General features: G+C 37.5%; 1 protein-coding gene across 2 annotated transcripts; it reads right to left on the bottom strand.

Annotated features, from left to right (window-relative positions):
- Positions 1–464: 464 nt before the first annotated feature.
- LOC117317767 lies at positions 465–27,995 on the bottom strand. Of its 2 annotated transcripts, XM_033872695.1 has the most exons (11): positions 27,732–27,995; positions 18,023–18,140; positions 16,939–17,357; positions 16,072–16,422; positions 15,548–15,928; positions 13,904–14,022; positions 10,139–10,491; positions 7,851–8,727; positions 5,595–5,619; positions 5,118–5,438; positions 465–4,732 (listed from the first exon to the last, which is right to left on the bottom strand). In XM_033872695.1, the coding sequence occupies exons 3-11, from the start codon at positions 17,123–17,125 to the stop codon at positions 4,431–4,433; spliced, it is 2,916 nt and encodes a 971-aa protein (XP_033728586.1). In that variant the 5' UTR covers positions 17,126–17,357; positions 18,023–18,140; positions 27,732–27,995; the 3' UTR covers positions 465–4,430. The 2 variants fall into 2 exon arrangements, with proteins under 2 accessions (XP_033728586.1, XP_033728587.1); XM_033872696.1 differs by lacking the exons at positions 18,023–18,140; positions 27,732–27,995 and having other exon boundaries at positions 16,939–17,593.

Genomic DNA, 27,995 nt, shown 5'->3' with positions numbered 1-27,995 from the left:
GTCAAGGAGACATCAACAGCCAGAGTCATAATTATGAGGAATGGTGTCAAGGAGACATCAACAGCCAGAGTCATATGAGGAATGGTGTCAAGGAGACATCAACAATCAGTACCCCATTCACTATACATGCTATCGAGGTTTAGTTAAGTAGCACAATAAAGTCGGCATCAGTTGATCGCTATCACAAGGAAGCAAACCTATATAAACTCTCACAAGCACCATCCGCAGGAAGCTCACAAACAGTGGAGCCTGTCCCTAAATGACCGTAGCTGTTAATTGGACGTTAAACAATTTAACCAAAATCCAGGTCCAATCCAGATTAAGCCCAAAAGCATGTATAGTAAGTGCTATCGATGAAGCAAACACACACCCTCCAAGAGGATATTGTCTCCAGCGTGTTGATACTTGCAATATGTTGGTATTTTACCTCTATGCCATAGAAAAGAAACAAAACAACAAGGTGGACGTCTACAGAAAGTGTATTTGAACGATGTCAGTGCTCAGTATCGTTGAGTCATTTGACATCTCGTATTTTTATTTGAACAGTAAATCAATTTACCACATAATAACAATGTATTTAACTTCCGACAAACCAATGAACCTAATTCATTTTTGTGTTAAAATTTCTTTTTAAGAATAGAATTAATTTTCAATCAGGTAATGATCGTATCTACTGATTGAAACCCTGTTTGTCATCTGTATACGTGTATAACAAGAATGTGATAATAGAACATTCGTTACTGCTAAATTCATCGAGGTCAAGTTAAGGTCATGCTTAAAATGGGGTTCCAGTGGATTATCAATAAGGGCAGTGTTAGTGTTAGCAAAACACAATGTAGATGCATTTGATAAACCCGTTGTTGCTTTAATACACATCAATTATTGCAAGCATTGATAATACAATATTTGTTTTAAGTAGTCAATACAGTCAATTGATATAATGATACCAAATTTACATCATATTTTTACTAAAGAAGAACATATCATTGTCAACATAAAACTTTCAAAATCACATATTAACATAGCTCCTACATAAAAGAAAAACTTCATATGTTATCATTCACATATACAAATAATGCATTTAGAATGAGGCACGTTAAAAATTCACTACAAAGACTATTGACAAAGCCATGAGGCTGGCTGTAAAAACAGATACAAATATGGCCCATGCCATAGGGAATATTAAGTAGAGGAGAGAACAAAATGCAAGTTACTATAAAGATTTCAAAAAATATTATTGGAAAAAAACATAACACAATAATGTGATGGTCACGTGGTCTAAACTTCGAATTAACATATGGTAGCATTGTTACCCTGACGGTAGATTTTGATTGATAGCATACTCAACCTGGTACCTTAGTACGGAAGACTTACTTGCAACAATCTGACATCTGGATATATATATTACTATGTAACTTATTACTGTAAGAGGTAAGGTACAAAATTAACACTTTTATTGACACACATACGAGATACATAACTTACAAGAAACCATTTCACACTATACAATTATTTACCTTTTTCATGTTAAAACGAGGATTTCCCAACCTGAGAAAGGTGAAATATCAGCTTTTCGAAGGTAGACAAATCCTCGTATTAACCTAAAATATAAATAATTGTTTTGTTATAGGAAAAGTTCATCGACAATGTGTTAGAAATGAAATGCAGCACTTAATAAACACAACCCTTTTCCTGTAGATAATCATTTATAGCTTTAACTGCTGATTCAGTCGATCTCTTTGTGTTCTTTGAATCCTTATCATCCAAAATAGTTTTCAACCCTTCTTCAGAAATGGAAGCAAAGCGTTTTTTCGTTAGCTAAGCTATATCTGCTTCTTTACTGTCAGTCATTTTGTTACACCAGACTAATTGATTTACAGCGTTAATCTATTGCTCTATCTTAATTCTGTCTAGCTATAGATACCGCGTTATAAATTCAGATCTTAGAGTATTCCTGTTATTTCAAACAATTACTTCAGTATAAAGTATAGCTCATCAACATTGTCTGTGGCATTTATCAGAAACAGCACTACGGAGGCTGATTAACAAGACGATTCATTCCATCAAACTTTGGTGAAATGGCTTTTTTTGTCAAACGGATACACTTCCAACTTCCAACATTAAAATGTTCATAAATCGATTATTTAACTACTACAAATTGCAGCATATATCCCTCTTAACACTGAATGAAGCAACAGGCTGTTATGAGAAATGTGCCCATTTGTGTCTTAATACTATTTCAAACGATGACTCTAGAACTCAGTCACCACACTTTTTTTTCAAACGGAAATGTAGGGAATCATGTTGATTTTTAATTTTCAACTTTTCAATATTTATCATTGTTATATGACTTTGGTATTCCCTTGTCTCTGTTTGGTCTAAAGGTCACTCAGATGTTTTGACAAAATCTTATATTAACCTGAAAATAATGTAAATGTATTCACGCGAGGTTGATATAAGAATCCAGTTACCACGGCTAAAAATAGCCAAGGGAGCTTCCCTTGATGCATACTATTTTTGACCAATGAAAATGCAGATAATTCGTCTTCGGGTTTGTTTACCTGTGTAAAGTCCGGACTAACTGTGTTTAAGTTTGTCTTTGTTTTACAGCGTGCCGGCACCTTGCTACTTGAGAGGGTACGGTATGTTCAGAAAATAATGAGCTGATTGTCATGAATATATGTGTCAGCACAGTTTTCTGTAAATGTTTAGTGGTTATACGGAGAATTCTATTTAAGCTGAGGAACTTTATCTACAATTAGATCTAGTAGATAAAATCATAATCATAAAATAAAAACATAACCTGACCACGATAATTAAAATAATACATTATAATGCTATAACCAATATTGGGTGTTTTTTTGGTTTTTTTTTTTTTTTTTTTTAAACAAGTTTATCGCAACAAAGGAGTCATTCAACAAGTCAACGTGTACGTATTGAATACATCTAATTATCTGTACCAACACTCACAGGGGGATAACTCTTACAAGCTGGACTAAAACGTAGATCGGACAGTTCGACTGGAAATCTTTTCCTCGGTTGATTGATTTTTTTATTGTTTCGTATCTTATTATATCGGAAATCCTTGTCGATAATCAGAATTTAGGTGAGCATATAGAAAACGGTTATAAGTCAATATTGGGTAAAGAAATATATCATGTTTCCTTTTCTGCATACACTATGATGTCAAATTTCAAAGGAATATACCTGCAAGCTTTATCATTTCTATCCCCATAACTACTGACGATTGTTACCGGCCAACTAATTGATTCATCATGATCTATGATGTTTAAATAGTCATTAAATTCTTTCAACTTGTATGATCCAGATAATTACAAACACTCTCCAACTTTACGTAATGGTGTCGGAGGTTTTTTAACGGTATTTACATATTGATGTTGACAAAGTATTAACTCATTCGAAACATCGTGATTTCCAACATGAAATTCAGTAACCTGCAGCATTCTGTATGTACAGTCCATTTAATACAGTCCTTATACCACTTTTGACATAAACTGTCAAACCATATGCAACAAATAATATAAGCGATTATACAATAAAATGAAACATAATTCTTTCGATCGCACAAATCAATAAATATTTTTGTAAAATTAGAGCTAGCCTTTTACAATATTGCTCGTGAATGATACAATGATATAAAATGATCATTCCAAGACTCATGTACGCAGGTACAATAGTACCGGATGCAGTTACCTGTCAAACCCCTCATATAATGTTATTTAGCATAGTTCAGTAATCACTCTGTTCGCTCTTTATGTTCATGGTACAATGATTTTACATTCTCCGTTGTCTAGGTAATATCCCAAAAAAAATCAAATAACTAGAATAGTTACAAATACATTGTTTACGATAAGTAAGCGATTTCGTCGTTGACGAAAATATCAGTTTTACCTAAGAACATTCGGTCTTATTTTCCCGTACTGTACTGAAAGAGTTTAATTCGATTTGAAAATATGTTTATCTTGAGCACACAAAGCAATTGAAAATATTGATGAACTTTCGAAAACGCCTGTTTCCAATGTCAAGAAAGGTAGTTTTGATTCATCAATGGGGCAAAAAAGTATAGCCAGTTCTTAAATTGCCATCACGCATTATTGCCTCAATATCACCCTGAATGTCAATCTTGTCTTTTGTAAACGCACTTAATTTGACACACCCTAATTGAAATAGATTAGCGCTATGATAAATTAGGGCACCAGCAATGGTCGCCATAGAAACCAATGATCGCCATAGAAACCAATTATCGTCATAGAATCCAATTCAGATAAAATACGTTAAAATACGGTAACAGCTAAAAACGAACATTTACAGTTTTTTTATGAATAAGTACGTGTACGGCTTATACTGACATACTTAGATATGATAGAAGTTAAAAGAAATAGGTTAAACTGCATTCCTTCATATGGCTTTTAAGAGGTACGTAATACATGATCCTTGAGAGATTTGGTATCCATGTCACACTCCAACATAGCTAAGAGAAGTTTGTTTATTGTAGCTTTTTCGCCATCATCTTGGCTCCATTTGTCAAGCAGAGCTCGTATTCTGTCATTAACCTTATCATGGTCAACATCTGTTCTGTCTATTGCCTTGTTATCCAAGCCAAGCTCAATGAAGAAGTTGAAGCAGGATTTTGCACAAATGTGCTCGGCCACGACATTCAGGTTTAGTGTTGAGATCAGCTTGTTTAAGACTTCATTGGGTACATCCACACCTGCAACAGAAACATAACAAAGTGTAGCTACGGCTGTTATACGCTTACTTTACGTATTTCCCATTATATAACTGAAGTAAATAATATATCCTGTAACCTTAAATTGTTTTGAGGAATATATCAGCTGAAGTTTAATATTTTGAAATTAGCATTCAGACATATATCTAAGAGATCAAAATGGTAAGTATCTGTTTAACTTTGATCAACAAATGACGTCATTTAAATTTCCTCTCTCACAATATGAGATCCCGTGTATGTTTCTGACTTTCATTTGTTCCTTATTACTTCCCATATAAGAATATAATAAATATTTTAAAACCATTTTAAAGACAGATTCCATGAACGCTAATCTATTTGAATAAGTTACATGACTTAGTAATCATACCTCTAAACACATCGACACGGTCTGTGTCCAAAGTCATCGATAGATCATCATATGGCATGCCATGCTTTTGCATTGCACATGCTATTTCAGCAAAACCAATTTCATGCCGTGTATTCAAAACATGAAGCAAGGCCTTTGTGATGCTTGTTCGAAATGAAACGTTTCGCGTTTCCTCCATGATTTGGTCTAGCACGTGCATTCGGAGAAAGAGTTCCGTGAAGAACATTTGATATACTCTTCCACTGATCAGTTTAGCAATTCGCCCAGTCTCCTTCAGCGACGGTCTTCTATCAGGAATTCCCTCGGTAATGAGCCGCTCAGCTATATTGATTAAAAATACAGTTATTTAACCATCATAAAAGGTCACTATGATACCTGTCATCTTAAAACATTCTTTATTTGCTTATTTAATTTATTTTCTAAATCTTCGATAAAAATATATATATCAATGTTTATAGATACAAGGTCTTCTCTTACCAGTGTCGAGATGATGTCTTCTGCGCTATAAAGAAAAAGAAAAGATAATTACTTTTGATAAACTACCGCACATCTTTGATATATAACATATATTATTTTTTAATTCAATCACTCCCCGATTTAATTAATGGAAATTTATTTCTGTTTAAAAAGTAGCTATATTATTAACACGTCGGTGAGGGCACCGCAATCGCGATAAACCTAATTGCTGTATAACATCGATATTGAATTACTACTATGCTTCATATATACAAATCACAATAGATACATTTTTTTTATATTATGGGTCTACAGTGAAGGGAATTCAGCTGAAGGAGTTTATGAGGTACATGTATATGTTTAAATTGGATTGATGTTACTTCAGAAGGTGCAAGGGACCTTTGACCCATAAACCTTTTAGGATACCACATTTGATAGAAAAAAGTCACCTCTAGAATATTTTAAACTCCTAGTGTACAATTGCATGTTACAACGCATTCTCATGATATTTAAGAACATTAGGCCTTCTGTAAGGGCCTTTAATGATGTTTTATCAGTTTATTCCCAGTTATATTTTTAGAAAAGAGTACCTTGATCTTGGACATTTTTTAAACCACTACTATTGCAAATAAGAGTGAAACGTGAAATTGAAAAAAAATGGCATTCTTTACAGATTTAGATTTATTTTTTTCCTTATATTCCTTGTTCAGCGACATTAGAAACTTTCACACCCCTCTTGCACATTTGCAAAACACAGTGTATCACCATGGGATATTTCAAAAAGTCTTTTAAGGGCATACGGGTGACACATAGCTAGGCGCTGGCCGATTTACATACCAGGTGACACAATTAGCAAAAAACAGACGTATTTTCTAAGTTGCATTCACCATGAATCAAATAAATGATAAATAAGAGTGTATTGTATTTGAAAGAGCCTATTTTCTAATATTAATAATGTACTTCCTAAACATTTGATAAGTTTGAAATTACGAAGATAAAGGTATGAAATGTCAAAAAAATACATTGTTCAATCGATAAAACCTCACTTCACTTAAACAAAAACCAGAGTATTTAGGACCGTTTTGGTCATTTTGACCCACCGCGTAAGTGACATATTGATTTGTATCTGCCTCAGCATGTGAATGTGCATAACCTATTAAAAACTAGAACTGTCGCCAGGATGGCTGACTAATACTAATGTATTTTAGGAAAGTTTTATCAGATTAAAATTATGGATCCATGAAATATCAGGGAAAATATATTGTTCAACTGATAGAACTTCACTTTTGTTGTAGTCATACACTACAACATTCTATGTAAGTACGAGTTTTTGTATTTTGTTTACTGATCTTAATTTGAAGACGCTGTTAACTCTCATGACATCAATAGAATAACGCAAAATATACACAAATTTGTTGAATTATAGGCTTTTGATCCCAATGTACATCGAAACGCTACCTGGCGATGCAGCCAATATAGCGGTGTCACCTGGGTTTCAGAACGAGGCACTCGTTTGTTTTTGCCTCGTGTTATCGGTTTTGACTAAGAATTAAGGTATTGTTACTAAGTCGGTATTCTCTGATGTTTTTGTTTAACGGCTTTATAAAATAAATCATTGGTGGGATTGCCAGGAAGCGGTATTTTCGTAAAAAAAATTTTTTTAGAAGACGTCATCTCTGATTTCATAAGCCTTTAACTATTTAATTATTCCGTTTTATTAGATATTAGATTTGTTTAGGGCCCACAATGAAATATTTTACTATATGTTATTACTAGTGACTCCATCCCTGCAATCGTTCATTTGATGTTAAAATGATGTGAAAGTAGATCGAATTAAAATTTGAAGTTTTCCAAACCTGTAAAATAATATTATTGTATCGGTTTGATGGCAAATAAGAGCATACGGGTATTCAAAAGACAGTAACCCTGAAATTTACAGTGCACTGCGGAACACCTAACTCATAAATTTCCGCCTTTATACACCTGGAATACTACGCCATTATATCTTTTTATTTAGTAGGAGTGTATATGTTTTATTTTCTAAATTTCAAGATCCTACTCTTTATTCTCGTAAATAGAAAGTACCAATTTCATATGTACATGTAATTTACTTAGGAAAACAGCTACAAACCTAAGCAACTCATTTTCGGGGACTTGATTCAGGTCAAACACAAGCTGATAGGCTATTTTAGTTGAATCCTTTATGGACCCATGAACATTCTCGCAGTGTTTGGTATAAGATTCCGTAAAACTATATTTAAGAATATTGCTACTAACCATTCCAGTGTTTAAAAACCAGAAATGATAGTCATCGAGGGAAATCCATCCTCTGCCAGATGCTCCATAACATGACAAACTTGAAGATTTGAGATCCTGTATGTTGACCATCTTATCATTTGGAGAGAATCGGTAGTCATTGTGGAGGCAAAAGTGATATTTTAAATGATTTTGCCGATTCAGTTCTAGAACGTTTCGAAGGAGGTACTCGAGAACATTTCTGATTTGTATCCCAGTACCTTGGAGCAGCCCATCATCCCTGTGTCTCTTAAACATTGTGACCTTCATTGCATTTCCGTTACAGTTGAGGATCATATTCCATAGGTAGTCGACAGCTAGACAGACAAACCTCCTGCGTATGAAAATGGATTGATCCTGTCCCGGCTCATCCATGCTATGGAATCTATGTATGCAACTGGCGACTACCTTGTCCCAGATGGCATGTGGAATGAATTCCTTTTCAAATTTGAAGCAGACTGTCGAGGATGTGATTACATCTGGTTCAGATAACAGCGGCTGTAAGGATTCAGGATCCGATTCCAGAAGCATACAAGGGACAATGTAGTAATCAACACTTAATTCGTCCGTTATGGGCTTAGCAAAAAGTCCAAATGTTTCAAACGCTACTTTGATGATATCCTGATTCTTGCTGAAATCCTTGGGTGTCTCGTTGCTCCATAATACATGCAGGTCAGAGAAGGGCAATTTTCCAGATTTCGCAAAAGCATTCCATCTCTGTCGCTCTTTGAATCCACGCGTAAATTTAGGATCTGTGATGATGCATTTCAGTGCGTCTAAGATGAAGTTTGGATTTAGAATAATGACTGGATTGTGATACAAATTGACAACCAGCATCGATCCGGTCATTCGTAACTTCCTGAAGATATAAAGATGCCTTGAAGACACAATTATCACTTAGGTATATTCATCGCTGAAGCTATTGTTAGAATGCAACCGAAAAAATTCAAATCAAACTTATTTCACAACATTAGCGAAGCAAGTTAAACCAATTTATATTAAGTTATTTATTATTTTATGCTGACACGGTGACCATTTACCGGGACTATTTTTAATCACATGATTCAATGCGTTTTTAGACTTACACTAAAACGCCGTTTCACAAGGTCTCGGAAATGATAACACACAAGAAGTAGTTCGCGGTTGTCTGCCTTAGTTTTATAGTGCAATCTATCATCAATGATATGTGATACATTATAATATTTCCATATATTTCCCAAGTTGTCAGTTTTGCATATCAGTTAGCAGTATTTTTGTTTTAGGTCATATTCTTACACCTCAACTGATATCTTGAAATGAACGTACAATAACACAAAACACGCAACTTCATCCTCAAATTAGCTATTCAATTGTGATAGAAAAAGATTACACTAACTCATGGCTGCTGTATAGGATATTTCTTTCACTCACGTTATCTATATATTTCAAGGATTCAAATCACCAACTAAAGCTCGTGGTTGTTTGTAACTTTTAACAAGGAGCCGCAAAGCCTGGTATTATCCCCCGCGCCCCGCAGTTGGTATGAAAACCCAAATACATGTATAAATTAAGCTCAAAGTAAGAGTTATTAAGGAAACAGTAATTTGGTATTTTTGATTAAGTCTCCATGGTGACAGAAAAAATACCGAAAATGGAAGGTCCGCAATAGCAAAAGGCACAACTAGTCTGATATATTCAGAAAGTTTCAAGGAGCTGCGTTGAACAGTTTTGGAGTTATAGCCAAGAAACAAAAGGAAACAGTAATTTGGTATTTTTGATTAAGTTTCCATGGTGACAGAAAAAATACCGAAAATGGAAGGTCCCCAATAGCAAAAGGCACAACTTGGGCACTAGTCTGATATATACAGAAAGTTTCATGGAGCTGCTTCGAACGGTTTTTGAGTTATAGCCCGGAAACAAAAGGAAACAGTAATTTGGTATTTTTGATTAAGTTTCCATGGTGACAGAACAAATGCCGAAAATGGAAGGTCCGCAATAGCAAAAAGGCACAACTAGGGCACTAACCTGATATATTCAGAAAGTTTCAAGGAGCTGCGTTGAACGGTTATGGAGTTATAGCCCGGAAAAGAATCTCGGACGGACACACGGACGCACGGACGGACGGACGGAGGGACGCACGGACGGCACGGACGGACACACGGACGGACGGACGGACGCACGGACGGAGCCCAATTTAATATCCCCCGCAAACGCGTTTCGCGGGGGATAATAAATAACAAAATCGAGTGAAATAAATACCATATACATGTTGAGTAACTAAATAAACATACTTTAAAAAACATCTGATATCATCTTCGTCCGAAAGCGGTACTAAAAGTGTCTTGTTTAATTCTTTAAGATCCTGGTAGGTCATAATGTCCACTCCTCTTCCTTTTCTTTTCAGAAGCTCTTGTTCAATAGCGACCCACCTCGCTGGAACAAGTGTTTTCCATTCAGACTGTAATGGAGCGATCTCAAAAATTTTCTTCCATATCTTCTCGTAGATGTCTTCTTGTTGAGTTGAATCGTTTAAGTTTGATATTGGAAACATGTCATGAACGTGCTTTTCCATTATATGCCGAATTCGACGATTTTCGTATAATTTATCCAAAATGGATCCAAACACTTGTAGTTTTTCGTCTTCCTACAGAGAACATACCATACTGAATGTAAACAGATACATACCGCTATTGACGTATTTACTTATTTTCTTATATTTTTTAATCATTATTTTTACTTTTGTGTGCTTTTCCCAAGGGTTACTTATTTTGCAGTTCATATCAACCTATTTTACCGCAGCAAAAGCAAGATTCGTGTGTTGTGCACGCTGTTTCTAAGGACGATGGAAAGGTATGTTAAACCGGAAGTGGGAAACATAGCGTGTTAAAGGGTTGCAGACAAGAAGAATGTGTCGCTTATGTGCATCTCATTGAGTAACTGACTGATCTTTGTTCATCATGTCGAGTAGTGCTTAGTAATAAAATCAAGCCTTGATACTTCAGGGTTTACGATCATATACGCTATCTTCAAGAGAGTTACGATCAAATACGCTCTCTTCAAGAGAGTTACGATCAAATACGCTCTCTTCAAAAGTGTAACGATCACATACTCTCTCTTCAAGTGGTTTACGATCACATACGATCTCTTCAAGTGGGTTACGATCACATACGCTCTCTTCAAAAGAGTAACGATCAAATACTTTATCTTCGAGTGGTTTAGATCACATACGCTCTCTTCAAAAGAGTAACGATCAAATACTTTATCTTCAAGTGGTTTAGATCACATATGCTCTCTTTAAGAGGGTTTCGATCAAATACGCTCTCTTCAAGTGGGGAATGATCACATACTCTCTCTTCAAAAGAGTAACGATCACGCACGCTCTCTTCAAAAGGGTTACGATCCCATACGCTCTCTTCAAAAGGGTTACGATCCCATACGCTCTCTTCAAGAGGGTTACGATCACATAAGCTCTCTTCAAGTAGGAAACGATCACATACGCTCTCTTCAAGAGGGTAACGATCACATACGCTCTCTTCAAAAGGGTTACGATCCCATACGCTCTCTTCAAGAGGGTTACGATCACATACGTCCTCTTCAAGAGGGTTACGATCCCATATGTTCTCATCAAGAGGGTTACGATCACATAAGCTCTCTTCAAGTAGGAAACGATCACATACGCTCTCTTCAAGAGGGTAACAATCACATACGCTCTCTTCAAGTGGGGAATGATCACATACGCACTCCTCAAGAGGGTAACGATCACATACGCTCTTTTCAAGAGGGTAACGATCACATACACTCTCTTTAAGAGGGTTACGACCACATAGGCTCTCTTTATGAGGGTTAAGATCACAAACGCTCTCTTCAAGTAGGTAACGATCACGCACGCTCTCTTCAAGTAGGTAACGATCACATACGCTCTCGTAAAGAGGATAACGATCACATATGTTCTCATCAAGTGGGGAATGATCACATACACTCTCTTCAAGTGGGTAACGATCATGCACGCTCTCTTCAAGTAGGTAACGATCACATACCCTCTCGTAAAGAGGATAACAATCACATATGTTCTCATCAAGTGGGGAATGATCACATACACTCTCTTCAAGTGGGTAACGATCACATACGCTCTCATCAAGTGGGGAATGATCACATATGTTCTCATCAAGTGGGGAATGATCACATACGCTCTCATCAGGTGGGGGAATGATCACATACGCTCTCTTCAAGTGGGTAACGATCACATACGCTCTCAGCAAGTGGGGAATGATCACATACGCTCTCTTCAAGTAGGTAACAATCACATACGCTCTCGTAAGGAGGATAACAATCACATACGCTCTCGTAAGGAGGATAACGATCACATACACTCTCTAAAGTGGGATACGATCACATACGCTCTCTTCAAAGTAGGTAACGATCACGCACGCTCTCTTCAAAGTAGGTAACGATCACGCACGCTCTCTTCAAAGTAGGTAACGATCACATACGCTCTCGTCAAGAGGATAACGATCACATATGTTCTCATGAAGTGGGTAACGATCACATACGCTCTCATCAAGTTGGGAATGATCACATACGCTCTCTTCAAGAGGGTAACGATCAAATACGCTCTCTTCAGGGGGGTTTCGATCACATACGCTCTCATCAATTGGGTAACGATCACATACCCTCTCTTCAAGAGGATAACGATCACATACGCTCTCTTCAGGTGGGTAACGATCACATACGCTCTCATCAACTGGGTAACGATCACATATGCTCTCACCAACTAGGTAACGATCACATAGGCTCTCTTCAAGTGAGGAATGATCACATACGCTCTCTTCAAGAGGGTAACGATCACTTACGCTCTCTTCAGGTTGGTAACGATCACATACGCTCTCATCAACTGGGTAACGATCACATAGGCTCTCTTCAAATGAGGAATGATCACATACGCTCTACTCAAGAGGGTAACGATCACATATGCTCTCCTCAAGAGGGTAACGATCACATACACTCTCCTCTAGAGGGAACGATCACATACGCTCTCTTCAAGAGGATTACGATCACATACGCTCTCTTCAAGAGGGTAACGATCACATACGCTCTCCTCAAGAGGATTACGATCACATACGCTCTCTTTAAGAGGGTAACGATCACATACACACTCCTCAAGAGGGTAACGATCACATACGCTCTCCCTCAAAATGGGTAACGATCACATAATCTCTTGTCAAGAGGGTAACGATCACATACGCTCTCTTCAAGAGGATAACGATCATATACGCTCTCTTCAAGAGGATAACAATCACATACGCTCTCTTCAAGAGGATAACGATCACATACGCTCTCTTCAGGTGGGTAACGGTCACATAGGCTCTCTTCAAGTGAGGAATGATCACATACGCTCTCGTCAAGAGGATAACGATCACATACGCTCTCTTCAAGAGGATAACGATCACATACGCTCTCTTCTAGAGGGTTACGATCACATATGCTCTCTGCCTGAAATATCGAGGATAAAATTGATCGAATTATTAGTATGTGGAAAAACTAAATTTAACTGCAAATATGTCTATCAAGTAAATGATTAATCGGTCAACACGATTTAATGTAAAATTTATCCAATTCTTTCAACGTGCTAATGAGTTACCTTAACCTTTCATATACATACAACTGACTGCCACTTTCATTGAACCAAGGTTTGTGCTGTGAATATTCAAATATTAAGAAATAAAAAATTGCACGTAATTACTTAAATTAACTCTCTCTTTATTATGTTAGAGTTGGCTTCATTTTGCCATAACAAAAATGCGTTCTAGCTAGGACATATGTATGACTTCTTCCGATTACCATTACAGTTGATTTAAGTTGTATTCCAAACTTTGTTTCATATTATACAACTAAGACAATGTAACAAACCTAACTTTAAAATGCCATAAATATGTCTCAATCAGTAATGTATTAAGTAAATTAAAAACAAAACAAACAAACAAACTATCAACAATCGATAATACAACAATGGTTAGATCCTGCCTTTTCTTTTGTACATAATGAAAAGCATTACTCACTGTTCCAGGAACTTGGTCTAGATGAGATCCTACCAGTAAGATAGGAGGTATTCCTTTCTGAGTATCACTGTCATCTACCGCGTATGTGCCTACAGAGCAAAGCCAGGATTCGATGCTTTCTGTTTGTAAAGGGAAAACAATGGGTGGACAATTGATAATCACCATTTAATCATACGTTCCTCTTGGCTTTATATAATTCTATATATATATTATATAAAACTTCATATAATTACCATGGTCAATCAGGTAAGTAAAAAGTGATCCCAGATTTAACTTGTTGCTCACTATTGGATAATTCTACAGGTTGTACGCAAGTCTGATATTTTCTTTCTCCTGTCTGGGGTTTTCCTCTAAATTCTTCGATGACGGAGGACACGTATGAATCTAAGATATACCTAAGAATTTTCTGAGAGACAGTGCTAAAAACTTTCAGCTGTTAAAATTATAGATGGCTTCGTTTGACAATTGTTTCGGTCTCAAAAACAGTAATATTCAATTTCAAGTGCTAAAATCAAAAATGTTTACCTAACCATCTCTTTGTTGTTCAAACAACATATGAAGCTTCAGAAATATCATTCCCCACGTTTCAGAAATATTAATAAAAAAATTTAATTTCTGTCGCCAAACATTGTTCTGATCACTCTCAAAATTCGACCATTCTGTATTCCGATGTCCCAAAAGTAAACATACATCCCCAAGATACAAACTGAAACCAAATCTCACAACACAATTTAAAGATTATCCATGGGGAACTTGCTGAGAAAAAGCGATGACGAACTTGCATTTTGTTTTCCTATCAGTCTCAAAATTAATCATGTACAACTAGGGAGCAAGGGAAACCTACTTATAAAGCAACTGGCCACAGATAAAAGGCAATTTGAATATATTTGAAGGATATGATATTTGTGCTATAATATTTTGATATAACAGACGACAAGAAATATAGAGCTAAGATAATCTCCAAAACGTATCTAAAAATAAAATTAGAAAGCCTGCGTTCTGCAATTTTCTCAAAATATAAAATGCGAATTAAGAATACTAGAAAGTTTACTTTCATTTATACCATATGAATTAAATAACTTAGAGAGTTCCGGTAAATCATTGTTTGGATTAGGTATAACAAATATGAAATACTAACCGATATCTAACACTATATCAAGACTGGAGGAAAGATGAAATGATGTGCAATACCTCAGTTTCCGTGTGTTCCTTTATTATGCTCGTACCAGTTGTACTGGTCCGAATCTGATGTACTCGCAATGGAACCGCTGTACAAGCAGAACCGAACCGGTTGTTTTGGATCATTTTTATCAAACGTACCACGTGGATCCAAGATGGATGGCGGAACTGTTATTTTTCATTGAAAACGTAATGGAAACTCTTGATTTGCGATGCAACCTTATAAAATACTACATGTAAAACAAATGCCAATGGTTTATGTAACTATCCACGTTGAGTTGCAATAAAAGGAAAATAATTGGATTTCATGTTAAAAACAAGCGATGACCGCAATCTTGGGAACACATTTGAGATTCAATTGCGTTCCATTATACAATACCGTACGTATTTGGTACAACTGGTACGAACCTAATAAAGGAAAGTTCGTTTTGTGTCTAAAATGATGGACTTGAAATTAATACTTACTTATTTCCTTTTCTCCTTTCACGGAGTCGATGCACATCGCCACGTTGAAAACAAGGATGAATACCATATCTCCAGACATGAAACAGTGATGAGTATTGTAGAATATTATCTCCCCACCAAAGTCATAAAGCGTGATAAAACCCTTGATCGTATCACTTTCCTTTTCTTTGGGGTTGTCCAGCTCTTTGTTTTCATACTCGTATTCGTTCTCTTCTGATTCATCATCGTACGGAACGTCATCGTCCATTTCTGTATCGAACCAGTAGGTGTCGTCATCATACTGATGTAAAATATCGCCTACCAATTCCTGCTGTGAGTGGTCTACATCCATATCAGGTATCGGGGAAACATCTCTCCTTTGGTCCTGTAATTGGCTGTCTTCTGAATAAAAAAAATATTAAAGATTAGCGCAATATCGCCACCTGATAACACACACACGTATTCATTGCTCCGACCATCACTTTATCCGGGTAACATGCATATGATATCCATATATTTATCCTAAATACATGTATCTCATATACCTGAACTTTCAGTTGCGCTCTCATTTTGTCCAGTACCCAGTGTGTTGCTAGTTTGCTGTGCATTGTAACGCTTAAATATTCGCCTCAAACGTTCAACTCCGGTTTCCTCCTCGCCTCCCTCGCCTAGTTTCTGGCGGGTGCCTGTGAGCGGATCCCAATCTAAATAGTTTGCCAAAAATTCCACTAGGTTTGTTGATCCTGGACCATCGATTGGAAACTCTTCCCGTGATAATTGTTTCCGCAGGCAAGTTTTCCCAGATCCATTATTTCCGATGAAAGTAATGGTGATATTGCAGGTTTGAATACTCTTCTCGGCAATACCTTTCTTGACCTGATATTGTGCAAGAGTTTCTGAAAATACAAATGCTTCTATATTTAAACATAAGTAAGTCAAATCCCAGGTCATGTAGTTAGTCTTGTGCATTTTTAAGTTGATAGGTAGACACCATAGTTTAGTTTATTTCATTCGGGCTACCTTTGGTTCTATTACCATCAAAGCCCGTGTTTTACAAATATTTTCGATTTAAGATATACTTGCGGTATGTATCGCTATAACAAAATCGTCACAGTATGAGGTTGATGGATATAAAGCAAATTCTCAGTTTCTTCGCTTTGGTCTAGAAAAACCATATATTTGTCATAGTCCTCATCCCATACTAATTGTGACAGTATATTAAAGAAAATATTTTAGAGATTGAATTATAAAATAAGACGCGTGTTTTAACTGACTAATCATATCATTAACTTTGTGTGATCCTCATAGAGAGTATCTGATTTAAAGTTTGATCAGTATAATGACAATGGCCTTTGGATGTATTGTGCATTTTGGACATAAACATTTTTTTTATTAATTTGTTTAGTATTTACCAAGACACTGAATGATCTCTCTGTATTCACTTTGCCGCGGGTCATCATCCAACATTTCCCTCGCCACATCTATTGGTTGGCGCCCCTTGTAGTTCACTTTCTGTATGGCTTCCGGGCACTTTTCACAGACGATTTTCATTAGCTGTAACCAAGGGACGACCATCCCTTGCCAGGTAATGAAGGACATTGTATCCGAAGATATCTTCGACAGCCAGGTCTTTACCGGTCATTTGCTTGACCAGGTAGCTCGCCACGTCTTTGTGGTTGTTATGAATTGAGTGCATTACAGGTGTCAGACCTTCATCACTCTTTGTTTCTAGTACTGCACCTTTACGTACTAGTTCCTGTACCTTAATCAAGTCTCCACGACTCGCTGCAAGGTGTAAAGGAGGGATTGATGACATTATCTATTGTCGTTTCTGAAACACAATTGGATAACTTTGAGAATGTTTTGAGAATTTTATTATCACTCAAGCGAACTATTTTGTATGCAACAAGAGGTCAACATAAAGTATAGTAAAACAATAATATGAATGACCGTAAAGCACCTATCTCACTATGCAACGTTTAGTTATATAGATAGTGGAAACTATTACACTCCCTATCCAGTGATAAATAGAACACTGTAATTGCATTACCCCCTTTTTTTTTTATTAAAATCTTTTTATTCAGGCAAAATATATTCTTTTTTTTTCACAATCATTCTTCTTGCATATTATGTCTTTAAATCTAATTTATAAAGTACTCATTTCGGTAATATACTCATGGACAAGGATATCCCAACCAGAGTGTAAGAGTTTGGCAAGTCAACACTGACCAGCCGAATTCTTAGGGTTGAGATATTCATGTCTTGGAATAGTCCTATGTTTTGTTATTTTTCCTCACATATGTGCAAGTATTTCATTTACGACATGATTGCGCAACATATTATGATGACGTTTCATTATTGTAAGCAGCTGTTTATAGTGCGTGCGTCTCTCTCTCTCTCTCTCTCTCATAATAGATGAATAATTCAACAGCTATTTCAATATTGCATTATCATAATACGGTGTTATAATATCGAATATAACGTATAATACATCACCTGAAAGGTGAGTTGAGTATTATGTAGGCAGCGTCACACCATGCCAGCTCCATTTTGCTGTAGGTGATGGTCAACGGGTTGACATCCCAGTCGGACCTAGCTGGGCTTCACACTCCATCTAAATAGATATTTTTTGTTTTGCAAATTAATTTTATTATTTCTCACAATTATGTTTGCATTACTCGATTGTGTAAGAAGTATAGTTTACGAGAGTGGTTTTATCATTTCAAACAAAGAAGTACTCTTTCAACTCTATAAGTTAAACAATAGTTTGATACATTGTATGTATAAATGTAATATGTCTAGATCATATTTATATCAAGAACTGATTTTCTTATAGTTTATGTTTTGGTTACAATTAAGTTGTAATTTGAGAAGAAAATACAGTGTATCAATATTTCTGCTGAAAATGATGATAGATAGGTGTCGTTAAGGGTTGAGTTCAGCGAGGGTCTCAGAAATCATATTGATATACGTAATTGTGTATAGGTGAGAGAGAGAGACCACAGGAAAGACCAGAGGAGGGACAAGTAGGGGTTGAGAGACTGACAACGTAACTTCCAAAAAGAATTTCTTTTGTATTTTGAGCAGACCAGATTCTTAACTAGAATAAGGGAACATGGATGAACAAGGAATCGCCTTTCTTCAATGTGTTAATGAGGTAAAAGATTAGCTCCCTGTTTTAAGGGTCATCTTTACATCAAAATAATGATGCATTTCATACGCGAATAGATATCTTAAAAAAAATCACAAAAATAGTCATGTAATTTACCAAAATGTTTGTTTGAACATATACTTTCTTCCTGTAGATGCTAACATGTTTTTTCTTTAGAGTTACTTTGTGGTAAAATGCAACAAGGACTAATTCTAAGTCACACAAATGACCAAAGTTGAGAAATAGCCAAGCAATTAGACTTATGTACGTATACACACTTATTTTGATTTGACATTGAAATACAAATGGCGGCAGTAAATAATATTACACAAATAAGATATATAGGGAGGCATTTCAATCAATAAAAGTTGAGAAATAGCCAAGCAATTAGACTTATGTACGTATAAACACTCATTTTGATTTGACATTGAAATACAAATGGCGGCAGTAAATAATATTACACAAATAAGTCATATAGGGAGGCATTTCAATCAACAAAAATGCTTCTATATCATACTTTTTTGACATCTGATCATAATAAGAAGGACCTTTTTAGGTTAAATTGTTAAACTGGTGAGTTTAGGCCTTTTTCAGAAATATGCATATTTTAACCCATACTCAATGTCTGGAGTTCTTTATAGTGTGTAATTAGGGCATTTCTGATGTTCAAAATACTTCCTTATATGCCATATTTGAGTGATATCATTCATAACCGCCATTTGCATTTCAAATCTGGTCAAACCAATTCTCTTATTACTTTGTTAGACTCTTGTGAGCAAATGGACATTGCTATTTTGTTCAATATGTGCGATACAAATGAGTTAATTATGTCCCCCTGAAAATTGTTTTGTTGAAATCTACAGCCTAACAAATTACATTGTATATGTCAATAGCAAGACCCATGGTTTGCCATGATAGATATTAAAAGTTAAACAAATTACTTCTGTCAAACTGCAACATAGTAGGGATTTACAGACCTGTAAAATACCATTGTTTAGACTTGATTTTCTGTTTAGATGCCCCCTAATACGATGTCCACTATATTCAAGTAGTGTATGTTTATAAAGCCACTCTGTGATACCGATAAGTTATATATATATAGAACTCAGAACAGTGATACATGTATATGTAATTATAGAGCCAAAAGGTGTGAACAAATTTTGGTCAGACATAGCGGTTTATCTTTATAAATCTGTTAGTCTGATAAATCATTTTAATTATCTTTGGAAGTATATTCTAACTATGTACAGGCTAGTCTCTATAACTGTAATATATTGATATTGTACATTTGTAAATACGAAATTGGTTTAGGAGAGTGGACTTATTTTGATTTAAAAATTCTAATTTGGGTAAAATTCCTTTGTGAGGGAAAGTATAGGGTACGTCTCTACATAGCTATAATGTTATCTTTAAGGAAGAAAGACTGTGAATTTTGTACGAGGGATTTATTATGACGACGTCATGTAACATTATAAGTAATGTTAGCTGTATATTATTTTTATAAATTTTGTTATTCCCTTACCTCAATCCCTTCCGGAGCTATTTTTTCTTAGTGTATGATACCGGAGACAACGCCATTATATACCTGAACATGATCAATAACCCGTATATCATATAAATACATACACAGTGATGTTGGCAATTATTCACTTAGTTCAGCCATGAAGTATGAAAAAATGCCAAACTACAAAAAAGTTACTTTAAAATAATTGAATCATTTAATTCATGAAATGATACCATATTCGTATTTTAGGAGAGCTTATAGCTTGTATTCCAATTGTGACAAGCATATTTTCACCTATCCAGCTGTTTGTTTATTTGTACAAATGTTATACAGTTTATAATGTTACAATACCTGTTTACTTCCGTGTTTTGATACAACCTCGGTGTCAATAATAAGCTTGTAGCATGGCGTGATTAGAGCGCGTAACATTCAAACATTTTAAAGAAAAAGATATAGTATAGGAAAGTTCCGGCGGGAATATAGACGGCGCTACCTTCGGTTTTGAGAGGGTATATAAAGCCGTCTGCTAGCTTGTCAGTTAGACCAGACTTCGATGACTGACCAGGCAGCAGCACTAAAAAGGTACGGTAATAAACTACGAGTTGAAGTGAGTGAGCAGACTGTAGACGTAGCTGAAATAGTGCTTTCCCCCAGTCTTGCTCTCTTCACAGGCATCCCGTAGGTTAGAGCGGTCGTATAGTAAATAATATACGGGCCCTGCTGTAGTGAGCAGACGCTGTAACGCGTGCTCTGGAGTGTTCTGAGCACTGGTACCTGAGGCTGGCTGTGACTGTGAGCAGCGGTGCATTGTAGCTGTTGTGTGTGTGTGTGCGTGTTGGTCGGTGTTATATGAGTTATGTCCCTTTGAGCGGACAGGCGTACCGGCGTAGTAGTCTGGTGGGAGTACTCGGGGATCGAGTACTGGGGTATAACATAGCCGTAACATTACATGCTCTCTCTTATAATTTACCTTGTATTAATAGTTGATATTTAGTGTTGTTTAAGTAGTGAGCAGATATAGGAAGAGACGTTTTGCCCTTTGCTCTACATATAGTTAATATCTGTAATTATTGTTAGTCAGTTCTGCTCAGTAAGGGTGTGTGTATATATTTTATTATTGCTACCATTCTTGAGCAAGGCATGCTTAGAATATATTTTTGTATATATCGGCACTTTTGAGCACCCGGAAAGAGCACCTATAAGGGATCCCAAGAAGTAACTTGGGTACGGACACCCGACACGTTACAAAAACTGGCGGCAGCGGTAGGATCCCTGTGACTTGATTTTATTTTTATTTTCATCAATGTAGATATCAGTTGATACTGGTAAATATATATTGAGCAGTATTTTGTGAGTAATTAATATTTAAATTACCCAAAAGAATGGCATCTTATGAAGAAGCCATGGAATCAATAAATGAGCGCCTTGAAGGTCTCCGTCAGCAGTCAGCTAGCCGTGATAGAACACCTAGCTTAGAAGCTCGCACCCCCAGAACAACATATTTCTCCTTACCACGGACTCTAAACTTACCTAGAGATTCCGGGTTTGAGTCACGACGAACCACCAGTATTGACCCTGGGTTGGGGTTCGGTAATGATGATGATGGAGATAGGGGCATTTCCAATCAAATTGATGAGTAAATTGAGCAGCTCAAAACACAGCTGAATAAACTTGATGTACAAAACCGGAGCACTAGGGAAACGACTGCTAGTCCATTACCTACTTTTTATAGTGGTACACCCAACCGACGAGGGTCTAGAGTGAGGTTTTCTACCCACGACAGTGACAGAATCGAAGTTATGGGTACGGCTGGTCAAATAGGGAAAAGGGGCTGTACTTAGCAGTGAGTTTACGTGGACAAGCACAAGGCATCCTCGGTGACTTACCACGAGGAAACCAGGAGGATTATGAAGCCTTGGTAAAAGCATTACAGGAAAGGTTTGCTCCTCCTCATCAAAACGAGCTCTACCGTGTGCAACTCCTAGAAAGAAGACAAAAAGCTTCAGAATCCTTGCCAGAGTTGGGTCAAGCAATACGCAGGCTGGTGAACCTGGCATATCCTACTGTGCCAAGTAATGTACGCGACACACTGGCTAAGCAGCAATTTATTGAATCTCTGGCAGACTCTGGAATGAGGATCAGAATTAAACAAGCCAGGCCCCAGGATCTGACTAATGCTATTAGGCTTGCGGTCGAGTTGGAGGCGTACAATAGAGCGGAGAAACACGGAAAAGATGGACGCTCATATTTAAGGACAGCTACATCAGAGGAAAGCAACCCTGCTCCAACAGAAAAGGGAGAGACAGAGAACATGCTGACTGATATGCACCTTAAACTTGACTCTCTCAAGAAAGAAATTGAGAAATTACGTAGTAAGAGGGAAGGACATCAAAACTCAAACCGAGGAAAAGATCAGCCGACCAATACATCACCGGGCTCCAAGGCTTGCTACAAATGTGGAAGCAAAAATCACTTTCGGAGAGACTGTCCTCAGCTCAAGCAGGATAAGAATTCCAAAGGCCCAAAAACCCCTCCCAAACCATCTGCTCATACCAAGAGCACGGCTGGTGTTGGGATATCTTCAGCAGCTCATGAATCTGGGATGTACGTCAAAGCTAAAATCCAGAATATTGATGTTCAACTCCTAGTAGACACTGGAGCAACGATTACCATAATATCTGATGAGGTGTACAATAGTATACCTTTAGCCATGAGACCTGAATTACAGAAAGTTACGCAGGAGATTTTAGCTGCTAATGGAGCGGCACTGGAATCTCTTGGCCGAGGTAGATTTCTAATCAGACCAGAAGGATGCAATACCATGTGCTTTGAGGCGGTGGTAGCCAAGATAAGCACCGATGGCTTATTGGGTTTGGACTTCATGAAATCCAAGAATGTAGTAGTGGATTTGAAGAAAGGTTGTCTTACCAAAGACGAGGAAGAGGTCGATATGAGGTATGAAGGGTCTCTTGGATGTTACAGGGTGTGCTGCTCTGAAAAGATAATAGTTCCTGCACACTCCGAAGTGCTAGTCCCAGGGAAGGTTTGTAAACCTGTGGAGAAAGAAATTCGGACTGACTCCTTGCTCGTTGAAAGGCTGGCAAAATTTATGCAGAGTGATAGAGCATTAATTGCCCGATCATTGGTCAGGAATGAGCCAGTGATACCTATTAGACTGATGAATCTGAAAGAGGAACCCCAAGTGATTTACCCGGGAACCTCTCTTGCTCAGGTGACACCTATTCAGGACACCTTGGAGACTGTAGAGGCGAATACATCAGGGGCTTCCTCGGAACTGAGAGAAGATTTAGAGCAGCTACTCAGTCGGTCAAAAGTACATCTGAATCCTCAGCAAAGCAGCAAGGTTAGGGATATGGTAAAAAGACATGAGCGATTGTTCACTGTGGTGCAACATTCGATTGATACAGGGAACACTCACCCTATCAACAGCCACTTCACAGGGTACCGGCTCACTTCAGTAGTGAAGTGGATAAACAAGTGCAGGATATGTTAACGAATGGAGTAATACAGGAATCTACAAGTCCATGGTCGTCGGGGATAGTATTGGTAAAAAAGAAAGATGGTACTCACCGATTTTGTGTGGACTACAGGAGGTTGAACTCAGTATCTGTGCAAGACGCATATCCCCTGCCTCGTATAGATGAGGCACTGGACCAGATGTCTGGGTGTACATGGTTCTCCACTCTCGACTTAAACGCAGGCTATTGGCAAGTAGGGGTTGAGCCGGAGGACCGACCTAAAACGGCTTTCTCAACCAGGACTGGCCTGTACGAATTTTTGGTAATGCCTTTTGGATTGAAGTCAGCACCCGCTACCTTTGAACGACTCATGGAGACGGTATTAGCTGGCCTTCAGTGGCAAATCTGCCTTATATATCTGGACGACATTATAGTGATGGGGAAATCCTTTGAAAACATGATGAGCAACCTCGAAACTGTTTTTAACCGACTTCTAGCAGCTGGACTGAAGCTTAAAGCAAGAAAGTGTCAACTTTTTGGCAAAAGAGTTTTGTATCTCGGTCACGTCATCTCGGAGGAAGGGGTCGCTACCGACCCAGAGAAAGTGAAGGCTGTAAAGGACTGGCCGAGACCAACCAATGTAAAAGATGTTCGCTCGTTCCTGGGTTTCTGCAGCTACTATAGAAGATTTATACCACAATTCTCCCGAATAGCAAAATGTCTGCATCGGTTAACCGAGAAGGGTAGGACATTCGACTAGAGCTCTGACTGCGAGGAGTCTTTCGAATTCCTGAAGCAGCAGCTCATTAGCGCTCCAGTGCTTGCTCATCCCGATTTTACAAAAACGTTCATTCTGGATGTTGATGCGAGCAACGACGCAATAGGAGGTGTGTTATCAAAGGTCTTTGACGGCATGGAACGGCCTCTTGCCTATACAAGTCGGACACTAACAAAGGCAGAAAGGAGGTATTGCGTAACAAGAAAGGAACTTCTGTCGGTGGTGCATTTTACTAAGTATTTCCGCCATTACCTTTATGGAAGGACATTCACGGTTCGCACTGATCATAGTTCGTTACGTTGGCTGTTGAATTTTAAGCAACCTGAAGGACAAATGGCCAGATGGCTTCAGGTGCTGAGCTCATACGAAATGACGATAGAACACCGACCTGGAATCAAGCATCAGAATGCTGATTCTCTGAGCAGGATTCCTTGCAAAGATTGTGGATTTGATCCTCATTGGGATGATAAAAACGAGGAGGCGATGGTCTGTACCATCAAGGACAGGGAGATAGATCCTCAGACTAAAGTAGAAAGTGTGGAAACATTGGCAGAGAAACAGAAGAACGACCGAGACATTGCAGAGATTCGCAAGTGGGTCAAGAATGGACAGAAACCTCCGTCTAAAGAGGTTGCAAGCTGCAATGTTGGGACAAAAACCCTTTGGTCACAGTTTGAATCCTTGATTCTCCAGGATGACTTGCTCTATCGGGAAAACCCCCACAAGAAGCAATGTCTTCAAGCCATAGTTCCAGCTTCCGAAAAAAGGGTCGTGTTGACTCACTGCCACGACAACAAAACGTCTGGACACTTGGAGGTCACCAAAACTCTTGCCAAAATTAGACAAAGCTACTATTGGCCAAAGCTCCAGGCGGATGTTAAGAACTATGTGCAGGGCTGTGATCAATGCAGTAGACGGAAAAATCCCGTTCAAACAAAACGTGCTCCTATGCAAATAGCACCAGCGGGGTATCCCATGGAAAGGATGGCCGTTGACATGCTGTGCGAGCTTCCACTTACCTCTCGAGGCAACAAGAATATCTTAGTAATTGCAGATTATTATACCAAATGGACAGAATGCTTTGCGTTGCCCAACATGGAAGCCAGGACCGTGGCAAAAGTGTTTGTAGAGGAAGTAGTGGCAAGATTTGGAGTCCCGAGCAGTATGCACTCTGACCAGGGCTCTCAGTTTGAAAGCGAGTTGTTTCAAGAAATGTGCCACTTGTTGAGAATCAACAAAACTCGCACCACTCCATACCATCCACAATCCGACGGGATGGTGGAGAGATTTAACAAGACCCTCGTGAATATGCTGAGCATGTTCGTTAACACGCACCAAACGGACTGGGATGAGCATTTGCCCTACGTCATGATGGCGTACCGATCAACGGAAAATGAAACCACAAAGAACTCCCCAAATTATCTCATGTTGGGAAGGGAGGTGAGCACTCCGTTGTAAGCCAAACACTACCCGAACGAGTTAACACATGTATAGCCGTGAAGTCTATTATATAAATCAATTCATTTTTTGCGATTAAGGGTGAAATAGTGTCATGCTAAAGAAGTAAGTCAGGTGTTAAATCAATATTTGTTTGGTGAGTTAGGGTTTTTTTTAAATAAAAAAGTGGGTTTTTTTTTATTCATTTAGAACATTTCTTTCATTAACATTTAAACTTTTCTTGAAAGGATATCATACAACATAAACGTATAGCTCTTAATGGTAAATTAGTATGAGTGTTTGTGATCTTTATTTCCTTGAGTGTTATACTCAGATTTTGATAGCACATATTTGTTTTCAACAAAGGACTATTCATCAATGAAATGCGTTCAGCTATGTATGTTGTGAAACTATACGTTGCTACCTAGATTTGCATTGACGTCGTGATCGAGATTTGTATGATGGGTGTCACAATGACTTAGATTTGTATGATTGGTGTCACAATGACCTATATTTGTATGATGGGTGTCACAATGACCTAGATTTGTATGATGGTGTCACAATGACCTAGATTTGTATGCTGGGTGTCACAATGACCTAGATTTGTATGTGGTGTCACAATGACCTAGATTTGTATGTTGGGTGTCACAATGACCAAGATTTGTATGGTGGTTGTCGTCGATTAAGCAGAATATATTAACTCACACCATTTTCCATCCTTCAACTCGTATAGTTTTTAAATAAAGAACTAATCTTAAATCATTTCGTTCAGTTATATATGTTATATAACTATGAGATCCTTACAACCTTGGAATGTCATTATAGTTTAACAAAGTTTCTTCATACTTACTGATATGACAAGTAGTTCCGCTGTCGCCACGCTCACTTGCATTTTGAGAATGACGATTTAACCTAGATTTGTATGGCGGTTGTCGGCGTGACCTAGATTTGTATGAAGGATGTCGCCGTTACCTAAATTTGTATGATGGGTGTAGTCCTGACCTTGATTTGTTCGAAGGGTGTCGTCGTGAATTAAGATTTGTCTGATTAGCATTGTTGTGACATAGATTTGTATGGCGGTTGCCGTGACCTAGATTTATATAATGGATGTCGTAGTGACCTAGATTTGTATGGCGAATGTCGGCGTGACCTAGATTTGTATGAAGGGTATCACCGCGACCTTAATTTGTATGATGGATGTCGTAGTGACCTTGATTTGTATGGTAAGTGTCATCGTGACCTAGATTTGTACGGTGAGTATTGTTGTGATCTAGATTTATATGGTTGTTGTCGTCGATTAAGCAGAATATATTAACTCACACTTGTCGTATTCCTGTAGTTTGATGAGTCTTCATGCGAATCTATATTTATCTATGTATTTACAACTTTCCTCCTCCTATCGATTCTGAGTTTGAATAAGGGTTGAATTGTGTTGTATTATGTCGATATTTTGTATTGTGTTTGCTTTCTCCAGGATTGAATCAGGTCCATAGAGCGAGACATAGCTCATAGTATTACATGACTATGACAATGCCATAGCAGCCAGTTGTTATTTATGTATGTATACAGATATGATCCGCTATGGGTTGGTGTCTGGTTTTGGTTTGCATCATTAATAACTATCAGTTTGAAGTAGCAAAACTGAGAGTGATTCCCAAACTTACTATATCAAACAGAGCAAATACAATCCGGTTGATAAAACACCTGATTACATAATACACATATATTGTACACATGTAAACCTAAACAAGAAGTATGCCATTCACATATATTGTACATGTTTAAACCTGAACAAGAAGTATTCCATATGGAAAATCCTTACAGTATTCTGTTTACTAGTTACCTGTTCTACTTACCTGATGAATTCCGGGGTACATTCTGTCATCCAAGCCTCCTCATTTCCTTTAATATGACAGTAACACACCTGTGTCTTTACACATAAACATTTTTACCATCGAATGATTCCCACTTCATATTTGGCATCATTATGGTGTCATCTCTTTCTAAAACTTTTGTAAACATCGTCTTCCATGCACCTATTGGATGATATATCACATACAATATTGTGATATTGAACGATTTCATATCCGCCGTATGTATTATCACATGGTCGTGTTGGA

The sequence above is a fragment of the Pecten maximus genome, chromosome 19 (genome assembly GCF_902652985.1).
Source record: "Pecten maximus chromosome 19, xPecMax1.1, whole genome shotgun sequence".
Classification (NCBI taxonomy): domain Eukaryota; kingdom Metazoa; phylum Mollusca; class Bivalvia; order Pectinida; family Pectinidae; genus Pecten; species Pecten maximus.
Note: the sequence above shows the minus strand (reverse complement) of the source record. Positions and strands in the feature narration are given on the sequence as shown.